Source organism: Enhydra lutris, unplaced genomic scaffold, assembly GCF_002288905.1.
Source record: "Enhydra lutris kenyoni isolate GAN:26980312 unplaced genomic scaffold, ASM228890v2 scaffoldscaffold1, whole genome shotgun sequence".
NCBI classification, from domain to species: domain Eukaryota; kingdom Metazoa; phylum Chordata; class Mammalia; order Carnivora; family Mustelidae; genus Enhydra; species Enhydra lutris.
The window spans coordinates 26,705,984-26,725,241 of NW_019154085.1; the positions used below are offsets into that span (position 1 = coordinate 26,705,984).

The following is a 19,258-nucleotide window of genomic DNA, read 5'->3' on the forward strand; positions in this document are numbered from 1 at the left end:
CCTTGGAACTGGAGTGTATCATTCAGTGCTCTCCAGAGAAAAAGAACCAATAGACTATATATATGGATGTGTGTGTGTGTGTGTGGGTTGGGAAGAGATTTATTTATTTTAAAGAATTGGCTCATGAAATTGTAGAGACTGGCAAATCTGAAATTTGTAAGACAGGCCAGCAGGCTAGAAATTCAGGCAAGATTTCCATGGTACCGTCCTGAGGCAGGTTTCCTTCAGCTGATTGAATGAGGCCCACCAATATGACCAAGGGTAATCTTCACTTCAGATCAGCTGATTATAAATGTTAATCATATCTACAGAATACCTTCACAGCAACATCCAGACTAGGGTTTAGCACCACAACTGGGCACTGTGGTCCAAGCCAGGTGGACACATAAAATTAACCATCACTTAGCATGAAGGCTTATCAATCAGCTTTTGCTAAACAAGTAAAATAAGTCAAGACAAATAATTTAATTTTTAGTCATTATTGCATTTTATTTTTAATTTTTTAAAAAGATTTTATTTATTTGAGAGAGAAAGAGAACTCCAGCAGGGGGAGGCACAGGGGGAGAAGCAGAATCCCCAATGAGCTGGGAGCCCGATGTGGGGCTCGATCCCAGGACCATGAGATCATGACCTGAGCTGAAGGCAGTCGCCTCAACTGATTGAGCCACTCACTTGCCCTAGTCATTATTGCATTTAAAAAATTGTCACCGAGGTGAGAGTTAAGTACATGTTATTGTTATTGAAGGAAGAGGAGAGCAGCGATCTAAAAAAGGTCGTATTTTTCCTCTCGGCAGTATAGTGCATCTTAACCAAAGGTGTCATAGCTAAGTGAGTCCAGAATAGTAGAGAGGCAAGAAATCTAAGAAGGGATGACATGCTTCTTGCAAATTGTCTGAGGCTTGTTCTGTGCTGCAAAGGCAGTGTCTTCTTTGGAACTTCATGGCCCAGAGCCTAACCGTGGGGAATTGTGCTGTCCATTCAGCTGCAGAGAGGACTTTGAGTTAATGACGAGGTTTGGGGAGGTGTCCTTGCGTGCTTCCAGTGTCAGCGGCACTGATTTCAGTTGGTCGTAATTGAAGACAACTCTTGAGAACTTGCCATCTTTTTTCTTTCCAAAACATTTATTTTGTTTTTCAGGGGGGAGACATAATCCTTTGTATCAAAAATGTTTTTAAATGGCACCTGTAGGTTTTTGGAGTGAAGTGTGGAAGAGAGTGTGCACACATCGAGGGTGATGGGGAGAATCACTGGGGGCAAGTCTGGCTCAGAGCAGCCCGCTCCATGTGGTTTCCAGGAGAGAGGACACACATCAGCCCGCTCAGGGAGGGGAGTCCCTTCTGACAGTGCACTGCAGTAGAGCGCCTTCAAAGGAGGCGTTTGTCAAGTTTGGTCGATCCCCATATAATCAGTTAAGGAAACCTGACTATAATCGAGGTTGAAGAGCAGTACTCACGGCCCATTTCAAGTCTTCCAAGACACGTAAGTTATTTAAAGTTAGCAAGCTGTCAAATTATCTGTGTTAAATGTTGATGATTTAAAAGGAAATAATTATCCAGAGATGTCCATTTTAAATGAAAATTAGATCATAACTTTACACTTGCACCTCTTAAGGAGGGCCATTTGTCTTTGGTGTATTCTAGAAAATAGAATTTATGACTCTGAGAAAATAGACTTTATGACTCTGAGAAATCTAGGTAAGTCAGTCCTGCTACAGAAATAGAAATTTCTTCCACGACGTAAGTTTTAAATAGCCACTTTCTTTTAAATTCACTGACCGTGCTCATTTCATTTTGAAGCCTGGGCATAACCATGATGCCATTTTCACATTTTTATTGTCGCTATAACCTGTCCATTCTTTCACCTCACTTTTTCTCTTTCTGTTTGTTACTGTTAGACGCACCATTAGCACTTGGTGTTTGGTAATCTCAGTACTGTTCTCAGGGCGTGGCTCTGTGGTGGACTTGTCCCGTGCGGCTAATCCTGGCACGTTCCAGGAGCATCCAGAAGGTTCTTTGCCTCAGGCCACCATCAGTAAAACACCTGAACTTGTGGGAGGTTAGAAGAGGCTGATTCATCATTTGAAGTTTATCTTCTTTATCAAAGAATTTTTTCTTTTCCTTTTTAAAATAAGTTTCTGTTTGCTAACCTGTGTTAGGGTTAGGACAGTGACTCTCTACCAAGAATGATCACACAGGGGCTGCTACTGACTCCTAGTGACCAGAGGCCAGGGATGTTGGGAAACAACAGCCAGCACCCACGTCAAGAATTAATCTGGCCCAATATGTTGATAATGATGTTAGGAAGCCCTGGGTTAGAAGAATTAAAACAAGCCAGATCCTTAACTCAGGCAGAGGAAATTGGCTAGTTGTATATAATTTTATTCAGCTGGAAAGAATTCTAATGATCTTCAAATGGAGTTTTTATTTTTAAAACTAAAGCTTACAGGGAGGCCTGATCTCTGAAACAGAGAAAGGTGCTGCTTCTCAGTGGGTGGTGGGAGTGGCAGGGTGGGATTACCCATGCACGGGGGCTTGGAAGAACACTCAGGACCTTAAGGAACAGAACCTGAAAAACACTGATCTAGTCCAAACTCCTTATTTTGCAGATGAAGAAATTGAGGGCCCCGAGAAAGAAAATAACATGGCTGAGATCTCTTAGTAAGTCCCTGGCGAGGAGTCTTGCTCTAGGACTGACTCCGGGTCCTCCATTCTTTTTACTCCATAGTAATAGCACAGAGGGGAGAGAGGACTAGCCCTGTGGCTTTGTCGTATTGTACCTCACAGGATCCCAAAGGGCCAAGCTGTATCTAAATAATCATTTGATTTGAACTTGGAAGGGGGGCAGGTATCTTTTTAGCACCTGTTTTCCTGGTGGCTGCCCAGTCTGGCCTTCTTTATTGTTGTTGACATTGATTTTCCCCTGCAGCCTCATAGGTGATAGGAGTTTAGCAGTCTGGTCATTTTACAGACTCCATCTAGAGAGGTGACGTTGACTTGCAGTGTCTCCTGGCAAGTTGATGGCTGGCAGAATTGACTAGAATCAAGAGCCCTGCAGTCCTAGGACAGTCCTCCTCCTGCCACACCATGATGCCACCTCTCCATGCCTCCACCTTAGAACGCTACCAGCCACATCTACACACGGGAAAGATGCTCGGGGTCCCTCTCGAAGGAGTGCACCCGGTTTTCAGTGTGTGAGTTTGTAAGAGATCTTTGAAGTCTTGTGAGGGTTACAAGATAAAGTTTAAGAATCATTTCTTGAGATCAGTTTTCTTTACCTGTCTTCTGTTGACTCCATGATATTTTTTCTTTGCTCTTTTCCACTTTCCTTCTCTGCCATAAATCTCTGGTGGAGTTATTCTGTATGCTAATTCAAGGAAAAGCAATAAGGAAGGTACCACAATTTTACCTCATATTTGTTTAGAGCTTGATACTTTTTTAAAATTTAATTTTTTGTGTGTATATTCCAAAATTCATTGTTTATGTACCTCACCCAGTGCTTTTAATACACAATTTTATAAAAATACTGTTGAGGTAGAACATAACATGCAATAAATGCACGGATCTCAAATGTGCAACCTGGTAAAGCCCACGGCTATAGGCGTCCGCCACCCAGATCGAAACACAGAACATTTACGTCTCTCTGGAAGCCTCCCTGTGCCCTTCACAGTCAGGAACCCCCGGCCCCCGAGGTTACCACTCTTCTGACACCTGTCACTGGAGAGCAGTTTTGCCTATCCTTAACTTTATTCATCCATGATGTTAGAGTTGTTCTTTCTGTATTATGACTATAGACTACTCCCTTTTATGGTTATCGCACAATGTATTTATGCATTCTCCTGATAATGGGCATTTGATTGTTTCCACACTTTGGCAATTATGAGTAAAAATGCCGTAGACACTTTTTTAAAGATTTATTTATCTGTTTTAGAGAGAGAGGGAGAAAGAGAGCAAGGGAAGGGGCAGAAGGAAAGAGGGAGAGAGAATCTCAAGCAGATTCCCTACTGAGTCGGAGTCTGACATGGGGCTCAGTCCCATGACCCTGAGATCATGACCTGAGCCAAAATCAGGAGTCGGACACCTCACTGACTTAGCCACCCAGGTGCCACTAAAAATGCTATGGATACTCTTGCACCTGTCATTTGGTGGACATGTATTGGGCATTTTCCTAGGAATTGGAACATACAGTCTACAATATGACAGAGCAAGTTTGCATACTTTATTTCATCTGAGACTCGCTGCAACCCTATGCGATAGGGTGAGCAGTAGTATTCTTATTTTGTTAATTATAGAAAGGTCAAGCAGCTTGCCCAGGGTTTCTGAGGAACTAACACAGCTAAGGTTAGGGTTTTGTTCTCCTACACTAAGTTGTAGGATTTCTCTCCTATGCAATGCTGCCTTTATAACACTGAACATTGAACTCAGATGTATGTCCTTTTAGACAAAATATATGCAAACCGACTTGTCCTTCCTGATGCTTCTATATGTCTGAATTATGGGTGAGTCTTTGGAATCACCTGATAGTGTCGGAGTCAGCCCAGTGGAAGCCATGTGATTTTAATTTGGGATTGGTAATGATCTGAGCATGAGGTGATTGTTAGTTTTTAGTCTTCTGGAGGGATTAGACTGGAAATTTCTGTACAGGTGGTATTGACTCCATTTCTCTGCTTGTGTCCAGGATCGTACTTTAGTGTGCTTGCAAAGTAATAGTTCATCCAATTCATAAAGCTCTCCAAGTAAGGACACTTTTTCTTGGTAACCTCAAGTAAATCCTGGTGGTTTGAGGAAGGAGGAGTGTGTCACACAAGTGTCCTTTCTGTTTGCTCTCGACTTCTGAGCATAGCAGAGGGAAAGAACACAAGAGAAGATGAGAGCTGGCTCCTGCCCCTTCCTGCTGCATTCAGAGAATCTCCTGCTTTTATTGAGAAAGCAGGCCAGCCATTGAATTCTCTGCTGTATCTCTAGCTTCCCATCACACTGCACAGCCTGCAAATTACTTGCAGTTAAAAACTGATGAAGAGGAGTGATATGTGTAAGGGATCAGCCTTGCCTGGGGCTTTGAGGAGATAACGGATGGTGGCCCAGCTCTTAGCCATCATTTGCTTATGCAGAAGTACATTGCGGATCTGCCAGGAAAATCACTTGCAGATGTTTAGAACTTGATGGAAGTGAGAGTTTGCCTGCTGCTGCTCCTGCCTTCCTAGGACCTTGGCCTAGTCTCCAAGATGTGCCATTGTGTTTAACTGTATGTAGCGCGGTCACACCGTGCAGACAGCCCTGTCCTCGTTTATCTGGCAGCTGGGAAAGGGGCTGTGCGGTGAGGAGGGGATGGAGTTGGGGGCTTGTAGAGGCTGTGTGCCAGGAAATGTTGGGATTTCCTGGATTGGGACCTACCATGCCTCCTCTTACCAGGGATGATAAAGGATGTGGTGGACGGCAGAACCGCTGAGTCCAGGGAGTTTGTCGGTCTTCAGAAGGTGCTCAGTGGGTTAAAGCCTCTGCCTTCGGCTCAGGTTATGATCCCAGGGTCTTGGGATAGAGCCCCGCATCGGGCTCTCTGCTCAGCGGGGAGCCTGCTTCCTCCTCTCTCTCTGCCTGTCTCTCTGCCTTCTTGTGATCTCTGTCAAGTAAATACATAAAATCTTTAAAAAAAAAAAAAAGAACAAAGTAAAAACCACTTGTAGTAATGATAATTAGGATCACAGTCTAGAGTTTCCTAGATATCTTGGAATCTAGGCTAGAACAGTTTAATCTTTAGACATACACCACATGCAAATACATGTGTGAATAATTTATCTGTACTTGGCCCTCAGATATCTTTATTAATCATCAGCCAAAGTAAATAAATAGGATTAATGATACAGAAGCTCCTTTACAGTTCTGTTGCAGACTAGACCTCTCCACCCCCCTTGCTCGCCTTTCCTACCTCTCATACCATTGATTCCCAGTGTTGGGCATGGTCCAATTTAAGGTCAATAAGGGCTATGGAGAGATCCATAAATGTCCTTAGAAGAAGGTTAATTCCTTGCTCTCTCAGTCAAAACTGAAATTAATGAATGGTGAGGTGGTTTTGACCAAGGGAAAACAAAGTCCAGGAGGGAGGTTGAGTCAAAAGCAAACCGTCACGGCCATGTCCACAGTTCCAGTTCTGCCAGTACAGCCTCCACTGTCGCCTCTTGTTCCCTGTGTGTGTGAGTTTCTGGACACGAGGGACAGAAGGACCTGCAGCACTGGCTTCCTGAGACTTGCTGCACAAGTCTGCACTTGAGACTTGAGACTTGCTCTTGAGACTTGCGGCACTCGAGCCTAAAGTTTAAAAGAGAGACTTGAGTTCACGGTTCGTCAGAGATATATTTTAACCTATTTGTGAGGTTTCAGAGGTCTCAGTGGTGTCCATTGTATCATAACAGGAATGTACAGGGAAGGCAGTTCTTGCCATGTCTTCATGCTGAGGTAGTGAGAAGAGTAGAACTATACCTTTCCATCCTGGGTGGAGGCAGCTGCGGGGGAGCAGAGGGGGCTGGGGGGGGGGCTGGAAAGCTGGCTCAGTGTGTGCGTGCTCTGTGCACATGGACCCTGAGGAATGCTGACAGGGAGCGGGATGCCCCACCTTCCACCTCCCCCCTTTAAAAACACTCCTTTAGGTTTGGCTCTGCTGCCATTTCAGACATGATAGCGGAAGGTAGATCACCTTCGGGTGTTAGATAAGTGGTTCACAAAAACCTAGCTCTTAGATGCAGTGACTACATGCCTTGAGGAAAGGAGACCCCACTGCTCTTTCCTAGAGGGACAGGACAGAGAGCAGAAGTGTTCAGATGATTTTCAAGGGCACCCAGTACCCTTTCAAAACCTGAAATTCATCCCTAGATCCTTGCAGACTTCAAGGCCCTTGCTTTTCTGCACATCTGCTGTTTAGAAGCTCCAGGTCTAGAATACTAATGCTGAGCAGAAGCATGCACTAGAAACTTCCTCATCCACCTTCCTTTTCATATATTTCCTAACGCTATTTGAAGGATTTCCAGAAAAGGAATTGCCTAGCCTCCTAAAAGCTCCCGCATTTTTGTGTTTCACATCATTTACAGGAAGTCCTTCCTTTTGTCCTCGGTAGAGTTGAGGAATGAGATTCTAATTGTTGAGTTCAAACACTTGATTCTTATGCTCCTTTCAGGAGAGACCAAGACATACTGGTTTGGGGAGTCTGGTTCTGTTCCTAACCCTAATGTGCACACATATCCCCTGTGGAAGCAGAAATGGGAATATTGGGTGTCCTCTGCACCTGATATGGGCCCTCCCTGGGGTCACTGCCTTGGCGAGCCATGTTGTTTCCTCCCTCTTCACAAGAGGGAGTGAGTGACTCCCTTGGTGACGAGTGAGTGTGGGCTATTCAACTTCAAAATCATTCCTCTCCTCCAGGGCCAGAGGAAGGCGTGGTTTCTTTGAGGCCATTGCAGTGACACTTTGGGGATGAGTGGGCCTTCTTAGATCTGCCTGTGGCGCTGCTAGGAGACCATGCCCTCCATCCAAAGAGGCAAAAATGTCACTGTGGTGTCCCTGACTTTCTTTTCACAGTTCCTGGAGCCTAAAGAAAATCCAGATGAAGACACAGCAGCCGTATTTGCAGAAGGTGGTGACGTGGATGATTTAGTAAGTGCTTTTAATACATACCAGGTGTTCTCTGGATTGACATCGCCCGAGCCGTAAACACAGCCACAGCGCTGCTTACCGTGGACTTGTTTCTTGTTTGGGTTTTAATTGCTGACACACCAGAAGCTCCCCTCACTATTATTTATTGCCATTATAAATTTAACCAGATAGGTAATTTCATAATGGAAATTCCTGTGCTCTCTGGTTTCACTTATATTGTTCGTTCAGCTTAATCCTCTCCTGTGAAGGACTGGAAAGAGCTGGCGAGGCCATTCCTTTAGTAGCAGAATGTCATAATTTACTGAAATTGCTCTCAACCCAAATAAGCAATACAACATGCAATTTGTGTGGGTTGACAAATAAAAACAGCTTTTCAGAAGCCTAATTCTTGAATGTTCTCAATTAACTTAATGTAAACAAAATCGGCTGATAGGCGTTTGGGGGTTTCTGGACCTTCTCACGCCAGCCACGTCTGGGTGCCTGGGAGGCAGTGTAAGTGTTGGCTTTGTATCCACCTTTCACGTGTGGAGACTTCCTGCCTATAAGCCTCACGTGACAGCTGATTCCAGTAAACACTCTCAGTCTTTTTGTGGAGAAGTCCTTAGCTGGTAATGAGACACTTGGTATTTAATGCCTATAATAAGTAGCAGCGAGCCGGTGCGCAAGTCCAGCTCTGCCACTGGTGAGGAGAGCCGTTGTTGTTAAATGGTCTCCCACCGGAGAGGCAGTGGTCCAGAGTTGGCTCCTTTCTAAAAGTGTTGTTTTTGTTCACAGCTGGACTTGATTTAGGTCATGGCTGCGTGGGGAATCTACGAGAGTTGCCATCGCTGTCACGCTGGGAGCTCTGTCCAGAGGATGCCCTTCAAGGGGAACAAGAAGCTCTGGAGATGGTCCCCATAGGTCATGTGGAAGTGACTCTCCTAATTCTCTGGAATGAATATTTACATATGTAAGGGATAATTTCGATCCCATACACGTTTATAAAGAATCCTTGTTATTTTCTCATTGGTGTATTATTTCTTTTGTGGTCTTTATTGATCTCAGTGTATAATGCCCATACTTTGAAGTTTCTGGAAAATGGATTTCCTCCTGACCTGGTATGTTGGTGAGGATTGCAGCCCCCATGAAGCTTTCTTGTCCAGAACTATGGCATGTCACTGGTGAGTTCCTCAGTTCTCTCCCAGAGGTGGAGTCCTCAGTCGGATCCTCCAGCGGCAGTCACAACTGTGTTGATCCAATGGTGGCATTAGTTTCTTACCAGCAGAAGGATGGGTTTGGGAAATCATGGCTAAGGGCTGGCTGTCTCTTTTTATTTAAGCCTTTGAGTCTCCACATTACATCAGCTGTGTGTATAGGTGGTTTCCTTAAGCAGGGCGGGAGGGGGAGCACCACTTCCCCACATATTGAACTGTGGCAGTGCTCTCTGGAAGAAATGACAGCCTTTTGGCCCAGCCTCTGACATATCAGCAAACCCTAAAAAAGAAAAGAAAACAAAATGCAGAGATTCACCCCCCCTAGTTAGGATTTTATCATTTCATTACTGCCTGCTTAACAGTTTCACAGAGAGAAAGTATGGTTGTGTTCAAACACTTCTTCCTTAATTTCCCATTCTTCTCCATTTCTACCTGAGTCTTCTTTCCGCTCTGTCTGGGTGATGTTTCCTTTCTTAAAATAAGAAAATAGCAATTCTTGAATGTCCCCTTTTTTCCCCCAGACCTCATTCCTTCCCTGAGTTCTAACTCCTTCCTTGGTATCCCAAACTCCACGGTGCCCAGTCTCCCCTATCCTCCGCACCCCTGTAAAAGGTCACTGCTTCCCTTCATTTTGCAAAGGTAATATTAAAGGTATAAATGGCTGGATATAAGTATAGATAAATGGTTGTCACTCATTATGAATCATCTCCGAAAGAATTTTTCAGTGCTGTGCTGGGAATTAGAGATCCTCTGTGCATTGCTTGAAAACAACCCTCCACAACAGAACATTGTTCAGTCGGCTGAGTTGAGAGAGGAGTGGTTCACTTGAGCCTCTAGGACACCCCCTCAATACTGTGCACACCTTAGCCAGTCTTTTTTTTTTTTTTTTAAGATTTTATTTATTTATTTGGCAGAGAACACAAGCAAGGGGAGCGGCAGAGGGAGAGGGAGAAGCAGGCTCCCCGCTGAGCAAGGGGCCCGATGAGGGGCTTGATCCCAGGACCCTGGGATCACGACCTGAGCCAAAGGCAGCTGCTTAACCAACTGAGCCACCCAGGTGCCCCCACCTTAGTCAGTCTTGATATCCAGGTGCCCATTTGAAGCAACCCCCATGAAGGATGCCATCTGTATCTTACTGTCTAGTGAGTGGTTGGAGCCCAGAGGATGTTTGTGACCTGGACAGATCTGAACCATTTCATATGAAGAAGGAAAACTTTGTACTCTAAATTCTGTATTATGCTCATCGGATCCACCTGGGGGTATGAATGAGGTCAGTGGGTATGGCCTGATAAGATTGAATCACTGGTCTTTGGCAGTTTGTGAAGTTCCCTCTTGGAGACAGCCCTTCTGTCTCCAGCCCTTCAGACCGGGAAGAGTTTGAATCCTGTTAGTTATTTAGATCTGATACTTGCTGATTTGTGTTGTGCATTGTGGGATTATTTGTGCTTCTCTAACCCCACTTTGACCTAAATTATCTGAATACCTGAAGAAAGAGGTGAGTTTAACACTCTAGGGAGAGAGAGGATAAAATTAGCCATGGAGTGTCTGAATCCATATCCTGTAGGCACAGTGTATGGGCTGTGTGTCTTCAGTCAGAGCACACTCTTGTGAGGAACGGCATGTGTGATGTTCCGGTTGGGCGCCCCGAGGTCCCATTTCCCTGAGACGAGTTTTGCAGATCTGGAGAACTCCCTGGCGTTCTGCCCACTGTGACCTAGAGAGTAGCAAGTGGTAGTACAGGATCGTCCGCCAGCCACGGCTAGGCCTCGGAAGCCTGTCTGTCTCACAGATGATAGGTTTGCATGGCGGTCGGAAGTCACGGGCCATCATCTCTGCCACCTTTGGTCTTCTGTGGCACTAACACATACTGACTTAGAGAGGAGGTGAGATAAAGGAGGGGACCCCCCCCCACAGCCCCTCAGTCACAACCCAAATGCCCCCTCAAGGGTACATGCTGCCCCCCTGTTAAGAACCACTTCTAAATGTTGGAGTTTGATTGCCATTTAATTTACATATAAAATTAGAATCTTGGAAAATTATTTAGAAAACCATGTTGAGAACAGGCTTTTTTTTTTTTCCTAGTCCCTGATGGCTTTGAAAATAAGTGCACACGTACATATTTCTGTTTGGAATATGTTCGGTGGTAATGACTGTCTTTGCAGCTGATATGATGTAAGCAACAGATTTTCTGTTTGGTCCACTGTCTCCCCTTGGCCCCCTTTGCTCCCAGTACTGTAGGTTCAGAGCCCAAGCTGGTCACTCATTTAGAGTCGCTGCCCAGAGGGGTTGCAGCATGGGTAGGGAAAGACACTAGGCTAGCCCAGATCTGAAATCGGTTCTGCCTCTGGTGCGTGCTGTCTGACCTTTGTCATCGCGCCCAACTGGTTACCGGCCTTAGAGCAAGCCTGTGAGCGAACTTTGTAAACTGCAACATGTTTTATTCAGAAAAAGCCTTATGGTCTTATGAAAACCCAAAATAGAGGGTACGGGCAGAACTTTAGAGTAGGTCCGCCTTCCTGTCTTTATTTCTGTCTTCTTTCTTTTAGAACCTTGAATATACCAGCGCGAAGTTTCATAATTATCTGTTGCTGTTTTACTTAGGCTTTCTTTCTAGTTATTACATGAAAATTAGAGTCTCAGTGTGGTTACGGTGGGGTTAGGACCAGGGTTGGTGTTGACGGTTTGGTCAGGTAGCCATGTGTACCGGTTTGCTTGGGCATTACTGTCCTGCCGCCATCAATGTCATCATCGTAACGCCCTTTTGCACGCTCCAAAGTGGCCTTTTAATGGGGATTTTAGATTATATTGTCCTCCTAGATTTTGACCACGTTAAGTTAGTACAAAACCAGGGCCCAAGGAATGGCCATATCCTCCTGCGTTGCCAAATACCCCTTTCCCTTTAACGCCCTGCGGGAACTCAGTACATAGAGCAGACAGCAAAGTGGAAACCAGCACAGAAGAACAGCTCAGGGCTTCATCTTAGAGTCTGCTGCCTACATCCAGGTTTTGCCCCCAGCCGGCGGCGGGGCCTGGGACAGAGCAGGAACATCGTTCTTGTCTGGCCGGCAGCATGGAGCAGAAGTGGAAATGCCTATGGAGGTTAGTGTACATACAACCTGTCGGGTTTAATGACCTCTAATAAACACATTCCAGTCACCAGTCACATTTGTAAGTCCTCCTCCCTCTAGCGGGAGACTATCCGGAGGGTGATGGGGACACAGGGCTTCCTCCAGCTTACACTGGCCCTTCCATGTAGGTCAGTCCCCCTGATCGTAGTTAAAATCCCAGCTTGGTAGTTTGGCTTCCTGCGGTCACCTTGGAAAGAAAGGAAGCACCTCTTTTCTCCATCTGAACCTAACTCCAGACTCAATTTACTTCTGTTCTTTAGAGAGACATAATGCCATAGCGTTTCCATAGTGCTGCATGCTCGAGACTCCTAGTTTATTAAAGCCTAATGTCACTAACACTTGACAGCTCTGTGGCCCTAGCAGGTCCCTTAACCTCTGTGAGCAACAGAATAACGGAGTCACTTGTGTTTCATCTGTGGGCAGGATGGCCTAGGAGAAGACAGGACCTTCTCAGTCAAAGGGGGGTTCATATCTATAGCTTTGCAGGGGCTGCTTGAATAATGGGAACGGAGCAGGTGCCGTAGGTAGAGAAGAGGCAACTCATTCCCAGCCTTACAGTTTGCATTTCCCAGGCCCACCTGCCTTTTGCTCTGCAGATCGCAGGTGGGCAAGTGCTTTGCCAAGCCCCAGAGCATGTGTCTTATATCATGTCTTAGCTTGGGCGAACCTCTGGTTTTCTCTCTGCCCTCTCACCATTTCAGGATGCAGGGAACGATGGGAGCCCCTACAGGGCTAGAGTGAGGATCCGTGAGCACATGGTGGGACAGCAGGTTAGGGAGAGACCTATTGGAGGAAGATGACGCCGCGGGGAAGCTTGAGGAAACAGACATGGCAATGGTCATGTTCTGGCTAATTGCCACCCTTTCTTTTGATGAACGTTATGTTATAAATGAGGGGGGAGTTGTAGAGGGTGGTGAAGAGAAAGAGGAGAGGTTGGCCAGCTGGCAGGAAGGGGGACTTCAGTGATGAGGGAAGCACAGTCCTCCCTAAGGCATTGTATTCTTAGTTCTGTCCGGTGGGGGGTGTGAGGGAGTCTTCCGCCTCCCCACTCCATTCAGTGAAATGCTCACTCCTCACTAATGTGTCTGGAATCGGTTATTTCAGGGCTGCATGTGAGCTGTGAACCCTGACCTGCTCCAGGGAAGGCAGGGGTGAGACAGGCTGACCACGGGGGTGGTCCAGTCATCTCTGCATGACATGGATTCCTTAAGGTTTCAACCTGAAATCAGTCACATGTACGCGACTTTTAACCCGGCCCCTTCCTTAGGTAACACTGTGTGCCCCAAGCCTTGATTCTGTGGCCAGAAGCAAACATCTGTTATTCCCTTTTCAGAAGTGAGAACACAAATGACTTCTATTCTTAAAAGTAACCGTCCATAACAGCTTGGCACGGAAAACACAGAATGGTAGCGTGTGTGACACGTTTGTTGCTGCTCATAGTTGGAAAGTTTCACTCCAAGCTGTTGGGTGTGGATTTATTTAACTGGGGGAAATGGGGCAAGATCCGACACCTCATCAAAGATGCAGACACACGTTCCCTGCGGCCACGTGGCTTTTGTGTATTTCACAGGACGCTTTGTCTGTTCCGACGCGAAGACTCTTCCCGCCCTGTGGAGGGATCTCCAGGGATTCCGAAAACAGGAAGGAGATTCCTTCCCTTCTCTGCTGGTCTGCCTTAGAAACAGCCTTGCTCAGAGGCAGAGCAAGACCATCTAATCTAAACCATCTAATATGTGTGACTTTTCTCCATCACAATCCTAGTAGAAAGATTGGAAAGTATGTTCAATTTCTTATCCGTTTGCATTGATGGCAGCTGGCAGAGGTGGGGGTCAAAGGGAGTCATGAGGCGTTTCTGCTGCCAGGTGGGAATGTCTGATGGGGGTTGGAGAAAACCAGCAGAAGTTGCCCGACCCCAGCTGGGAATGTCTGATGGGGGTTGGAGAAAACCAGCAGAAGTTGCCCTGTGACCCATCCTTTCTGCAGCTTCAACACCCAAGAACCATCTTTGTCAACCCCAACTTCCCATGGCTTGTGTCACAACGTTTTCCCCATGAAGTAAGTGGAACAGAACGTACTCACTTCTGAGAGGGTGAGAGTCTAACTTGGACCAGACAGAAAGCTGAGGAATGAGATCTGTGAGAAGTAACATAGAAATACTAGTCTACTTCTGGCTTTTTTTTTTTTTTTTTAACTAAAAGAGGAAAAATCATTCCAAACCATTAACAAGTCAGGAAACAACAGATGTTGGCGAAGATGCGGAGAAAGGGGAACACTCTTAGCTGTTAGTGGGGATGCAAACCAGTGTAGTCACTCAGAAAAACAGCGTGGAGTTTCCTTAAAAAATTAAAATAGAGCTACCGTACGACCCAGTAATTGCACTATTGGGTATTTACCCAAAGGATACAAACAGTGATCCGAAGGGGCATGTGCACCCCAGTGTTTATAGCAGCAACGTCCACAACAGCCAACAATGGAAGGAGCCCAGGTGCCCATCGAAAGGTGAATGGATAAAGAAGATGGAGTGTGTGTGTGTGTGTGTGGAATGGAATATTACTCAGCCATCAGAAAGAAAAATCTTGCCACTTGCATGGATGGAACTGGAGGGTATGATGTTAAGTGAAATCAGCCAGAGAAAGACAAATACCATATGATTTCACTCATGTGGAATTTAAGAAACAACATGAACATAGGTGAAGGGAAGGAAAAATAAGGTAAAAACAGAGAGAGGCAAACTATAAGAGACTTAAACCAAGGGAACAAACTGAGGGTGGCTGGGGAGATGAGGTAACGGGGAGATGGGTATTAAGGAGGGCATGGGATGTGATGGGCACTGGGTGTTACATGGAACTGATGAATCACTAATTCTGAAACTAATAGTGTACTGCATGTTAACTAAACTGAATTTAAATAAAAATTTAAACATAGTAATAATTCCAAACCAAGATAGTTGTGCCTCCAGGTCCTACAAGGGGAAAGAGCTGGGACACTTAGGAGCAAATGTTTGCAGATTGTCCAGAGCCAATGGTGGTGGGTAGGGACTTAAGAAAGAAGCAAAGGGCTAGACTTCTGGTGTTCTTCAAAAGTCATCTTGGGAGACAAAGTGCTCATTTTCGTCACCCACTTAGAGCAAACCATCTGCCCTGTTTTGATCCTTATTCACAGGGTTTGGCCAGAGGTGACCTTTCAGTGTTTTCAAACATCAACTATACTCTCAAAAGTTGGAGACCACACCTCAGGTATCCGGAAGGATTTATCATAGGCTCAAAGACAATTTGAAAAAAGTTTTATCACTGGTAGCATAAATATTTTGGCATAAATGGCTTAAGTTTTCCTTTCAAAAGGACCTCGTTCTCAAGGCAGCAGGAGGGTTGCTAGGGCCTTGTTTAAACAGATGTGTGGACTCATCCCAGAAATAAAGACTCACCTTCCCATCCCACTGTCCATTCGGTTGGGACAACTTAGAGGCAACAAGATCTCTGGGGACCCAGAAGCCTGATGGGTCCAGCAGTCCATTGCATGAGATCTTTTCAAATACAGTATTTCTTCAAATCCAAAATACCATTAATTATGTTAAGAAAGGGAAAAAACAACAGTGTCTTTTTTAGGCTGTATACCACTTCTTAAAATATTAAAATCTTCTCTTGGGAGCGATGAATAAAGGACCTGTCCCTTGCTCCCCTCACTGACATCGTAGCACAGATGTGCGCTTCACAGAACAGTCTGGAGAACTTCGGACTGTAAGTATTGGGAATCCCAGCTAACACTGGCTTAAAATTAGGCTTTATTTTCTCTGCTTACAAGAAGGCTGGCACTAGCCAGCGGCTGTGGGTGGTTCTGTGGCTCAGGAGCGTCTTGGGAGAGACCTCGGTTCTTGAGGCCTTTTCCTCCCCTTGTTCCTATTCAAAGCAGGAAAGAAGGTGGGAAGAGAACAGTTAGCCAACCAGAAGTTTCTATCATCCAGCTCCTTCACCTACTAGCTCTGAACTCAAGAGAAGTTGCTGTACCTTCTAGATTTCCATTTTGCTAGATGTATGGCCACTGGTGGCTTTGAGATTTAAACTCCATTCACTGAAGTCACACTCCGCACAGAGTAAGCCATTGTTGTTCCCTTTCAGGCCTCCCAGCCTCCTGGTCACACACGCACACACACCCCATCCTGTGTGATAGCCAGAGAGAGAGTCTGCAGAGGTCTCTGGATAGAGCTGCAGCCGGTCCTGCCGCCTGCCACTACACCCAGGCCTCTCCTGGATCTCCATCCCTAGGGCCCACTGGGGGGCATGCCATGCCCCTCACCACCTGTGCTGTCCCTGCACCAGGGCGTGGGTGAGTGCCCTGAAAGGGTGCTGCTGTCCCGCCTGTGTCAGCCACCAGCCCAAGGCGGGCACCTGTGGGACCTGGAGAGCCAGGGAGGACAGCATACAGACCTGGGATTTCAATTTTGTCCAGGGCTTCATGCGCCTGCAGTCTGGGCATTCGGTGATTTCACAAGTCCTTTTCCATCCGTCTTCCCTCTAGAATTTAATTTCTACCAGAAGTCACAAGTAAGAGCTGAGCCCCGCATCAGACTGACGACATTTCAGATCTTGCCACTACCACCGCCTGGTCTTAAGACTGTGGCCCTGTTACTCACGGGCTCTTAGCCCTGGTTTCTGAACCATCAGACAGGGTTTGTGGTCCCGCACTGCCAGGCTGAAGGAGGATGACCCCCACGAATGCTTGGCACATGGTAAGTGCGTAGTGCATACTCCCCATTACCAGCCTCTCCAATTTTATATTCCTCCTCTACACCAGCATCTGTCCAGCTTTCAAATGCCCGGCTGTGGCACTACTGGGCACCCCAGTCCTGCGTGGATCAATGACAATGTTCAGAGAAATGACTCCATCTCTGTCCTCCCCTTGCTCTGTGGTCTAGGGGCATCCCCTGGTACGCCATCTGCTTCCTCCTACAGAATGGACAGCTGCTTCTCCAGGAGTGTTGGAGCAGAAGACGAGGAATGGGAAGCTCCCTCAGAGAAAGGGCAGCTTGGGTTCTAGATGGGCAGAGACGTGTGTGCACGTGTGTGTGTGTTATGTGTTTCAAGTCTTGGCACCTCAGCAGGTTGGTCACATCACAATGTGTCACTTGGCTCCTTGGTTTAACGACTTTCCTCCCCCATCTCCAGCTCCGTGGGCCCTGGGTCCTCCAACAGCTTCAGGGTTGGATGCCTTTTATAGGCTATTTTGGTTAGTGTCCCGTTAGGGATTTAAGCACCACTCTTGAGCTGCTATGGGCCCCCTGGCAAAGGGAGGCAAGGGAGAACATGGCTTTAATTAATAGTTTAGGCCAAGACGACATTCAGAGTTTTAGGACTGAAAGGGGTGTGTGTGTGTGTGTGTGTGTGAGTGTGTGTGAGAGAGAGAGAGAGAAGGAAGGAAGAGGGGCGACAACAGTTCCTGACTTAACAGGCACCACACACACGTGCACTCGCACACTACACCTACAGGTATATGCCTGTGCCTGCAGGCACACGTCCTTGCACACATTCCCTTGCTGTGCCACTGCGTTCATTTCTGAGAGCGTCTTGTTATAAGGGACCAGTCCTTGGGTGAGGAGCCCACTGTTCTTCAGTAGGACTTTATCTTAATTACACCAGCAACAACCCTATTTCCAAATAAGGTCACATTTTGAAAGAATTAGACTTTAACCTCGCTTTTGTGGGAAACCAGCTTCAACCCATAAGAGCCACTAAGGTTGGGTATGATGTCTGCAGGGGACAGACGTGGAGTCAACAGGAAAGAGCAGCGTGGTGCGGAGAGGAGGTGGGTTGAGTTGGATACACAGAGGCATGTGTGAGCGGGGCCTTTGAGTGTGTTTTTGTCTGTCAGCTATCTAGACAGCACCTGAAGGGCAGAAGGCGCTCAGTAAGTTTAGTCTGTATGTTAAAAAAAAAAAAAAGCGTGTGCATACACTCATGAGTTTGCTATTCTCGCTCAATGGGGAGGTAATGTTTGTGCATTTTGTGTGAGTGGAAGGGGTCAGAAAGTTGGATTATGAAGGATCTGCCGTTGTGAAGGGTTTATTGAGAACGTGAATGTGAGCCAAAGTGTTCGATAAATGCTGGCGGTGATTGCCGTGCACATGGGTTCATGTCCTGTTGTTCATGAATTTGTACGTGAGGGAGACAGTCATCCAGTCAGTATCCAGTCCCAGCCCTGTGGCCCTGTCCCTTCACGTTCGCTCTTCTGCACGTCGTGTGGGATCTAACCCAGGACTGCATCTGGCAAGAGGGGTGCCTGTCTTGACATTAAGGCTACCCTACAAGTAGGTCCCCATGCACGCCCTCTCCCTGACCTGCGTCCTACGATCTTTGTCTTCGATATTCAGTTTAGTGAACATGCACTAAGCACCCATGGTCTCCAAAATAGCCCTGCGCCCCCAGGAAACTAGAACGGGACAGCGCACTGCTAGTCCTGAAGAAGTTCATGGACAGCCAGAATCTGCCCGCTGAGAAAGGCTGCAGAAGGGACCCCAGAGAGCTCTAAGGGCGCGGAAGGAGACATGACGTTCAGTCTTGGTAAGCGGGGACACTTTCTGGAGTTGGTGGCGTTTCAGCCGGACCACGAGTAGGACAGAATCTAGTAAAGAGGGAAGAGCGGGGCAGGGTTCAGGCCGGTTCGGGAAGGTTTGGTTTGGCTGGGGGGTGCATGATGAACAATGATGGGCAGTAGTGGGAAAATGCCGTCTTGGAAAAGAGAAGTGCAGCCCAGGGGCGTGCAGCAAGGATGGAGAGAGTGCAGGGAGAACTGGTGGGCAGCCACTGGAAAGCCTGCAGGGAGAGAGTGAGGGTCCAGACAGGCCCCCAGGAAGTGGGGAGGAGGGGTGGCCGAGAGCCCATCCCTCGGGCAGCCACCAACAGCCACGTGACAGTGGAAGTCCATCTCTCCCCTCCCCCTTGGGTCCCGACATGGTGGGGAACCAGGGCCAGTGTCAAGGGCATGTGCCCCTCTGCGCCGTTCTGTGCACGTGCCAGGTGGAGTTAGCTTGTCCCCCAGCCTCTTTCCTTTCCTCCTCTCACCGGGCCACCTGGCTGCTCACTATTCCACCTTGACACAACTGTCCCTCTCCCTCCTACCTCAGCCACAACCTTCTCTGACCTTCCCTCCCCCCCCCTTTCAGGGACGCGCTTACAATCTGCCACCTCTGCAAAGCTCTTGGCTGTGCGTCACCCTTCTCTACCTTTCCCTGCGGCCTGTGGAGCAGAATAAGCACGGGGCTGCCGGCCTGCTCGCCCCACCTCTGTGCACTCCGTTCTGTCCA

At 47.0% G+C, this 19,258-nt stretch overlaps 1 protein-coding gene across 2 annotated transcripts in view; it reads left to right on the forward strand.

The window, feature by feature from the left end:
• LOC111141712 (X-ray repair cross complementing 5) overlaps positions 1–8,722 on the forward strand; it is an 89,282-nt gene extending 80,560 nt beyond the window's left edge. The window contains exons 20-22 of one of the 2 annotated variants that reach the window (XR_002640219.1): positions 7,566–7,640; positions 8,415–8,589; positions 8,685–8,722. Coding sequence is in view for 1 of the 2 variants with exons in the window: in XM_022494498.1 (XP_022350206.1) it covers positions 7,566–7,640; positions 8,415–8,429 (90 nt within the window). In the remaining variant the exon portion in view is untranslated. Of the gene's footprint in view, positions 1–7,565; positions 7,641–8,414; positions 8,646–8,684 lie in introns of those variants that run through there. The other variant, XM_022494498.1, reaches the window with a different exon arrangement.
• Positions 8,723–19,258: the final 10,536 nt, after the last annotated feature.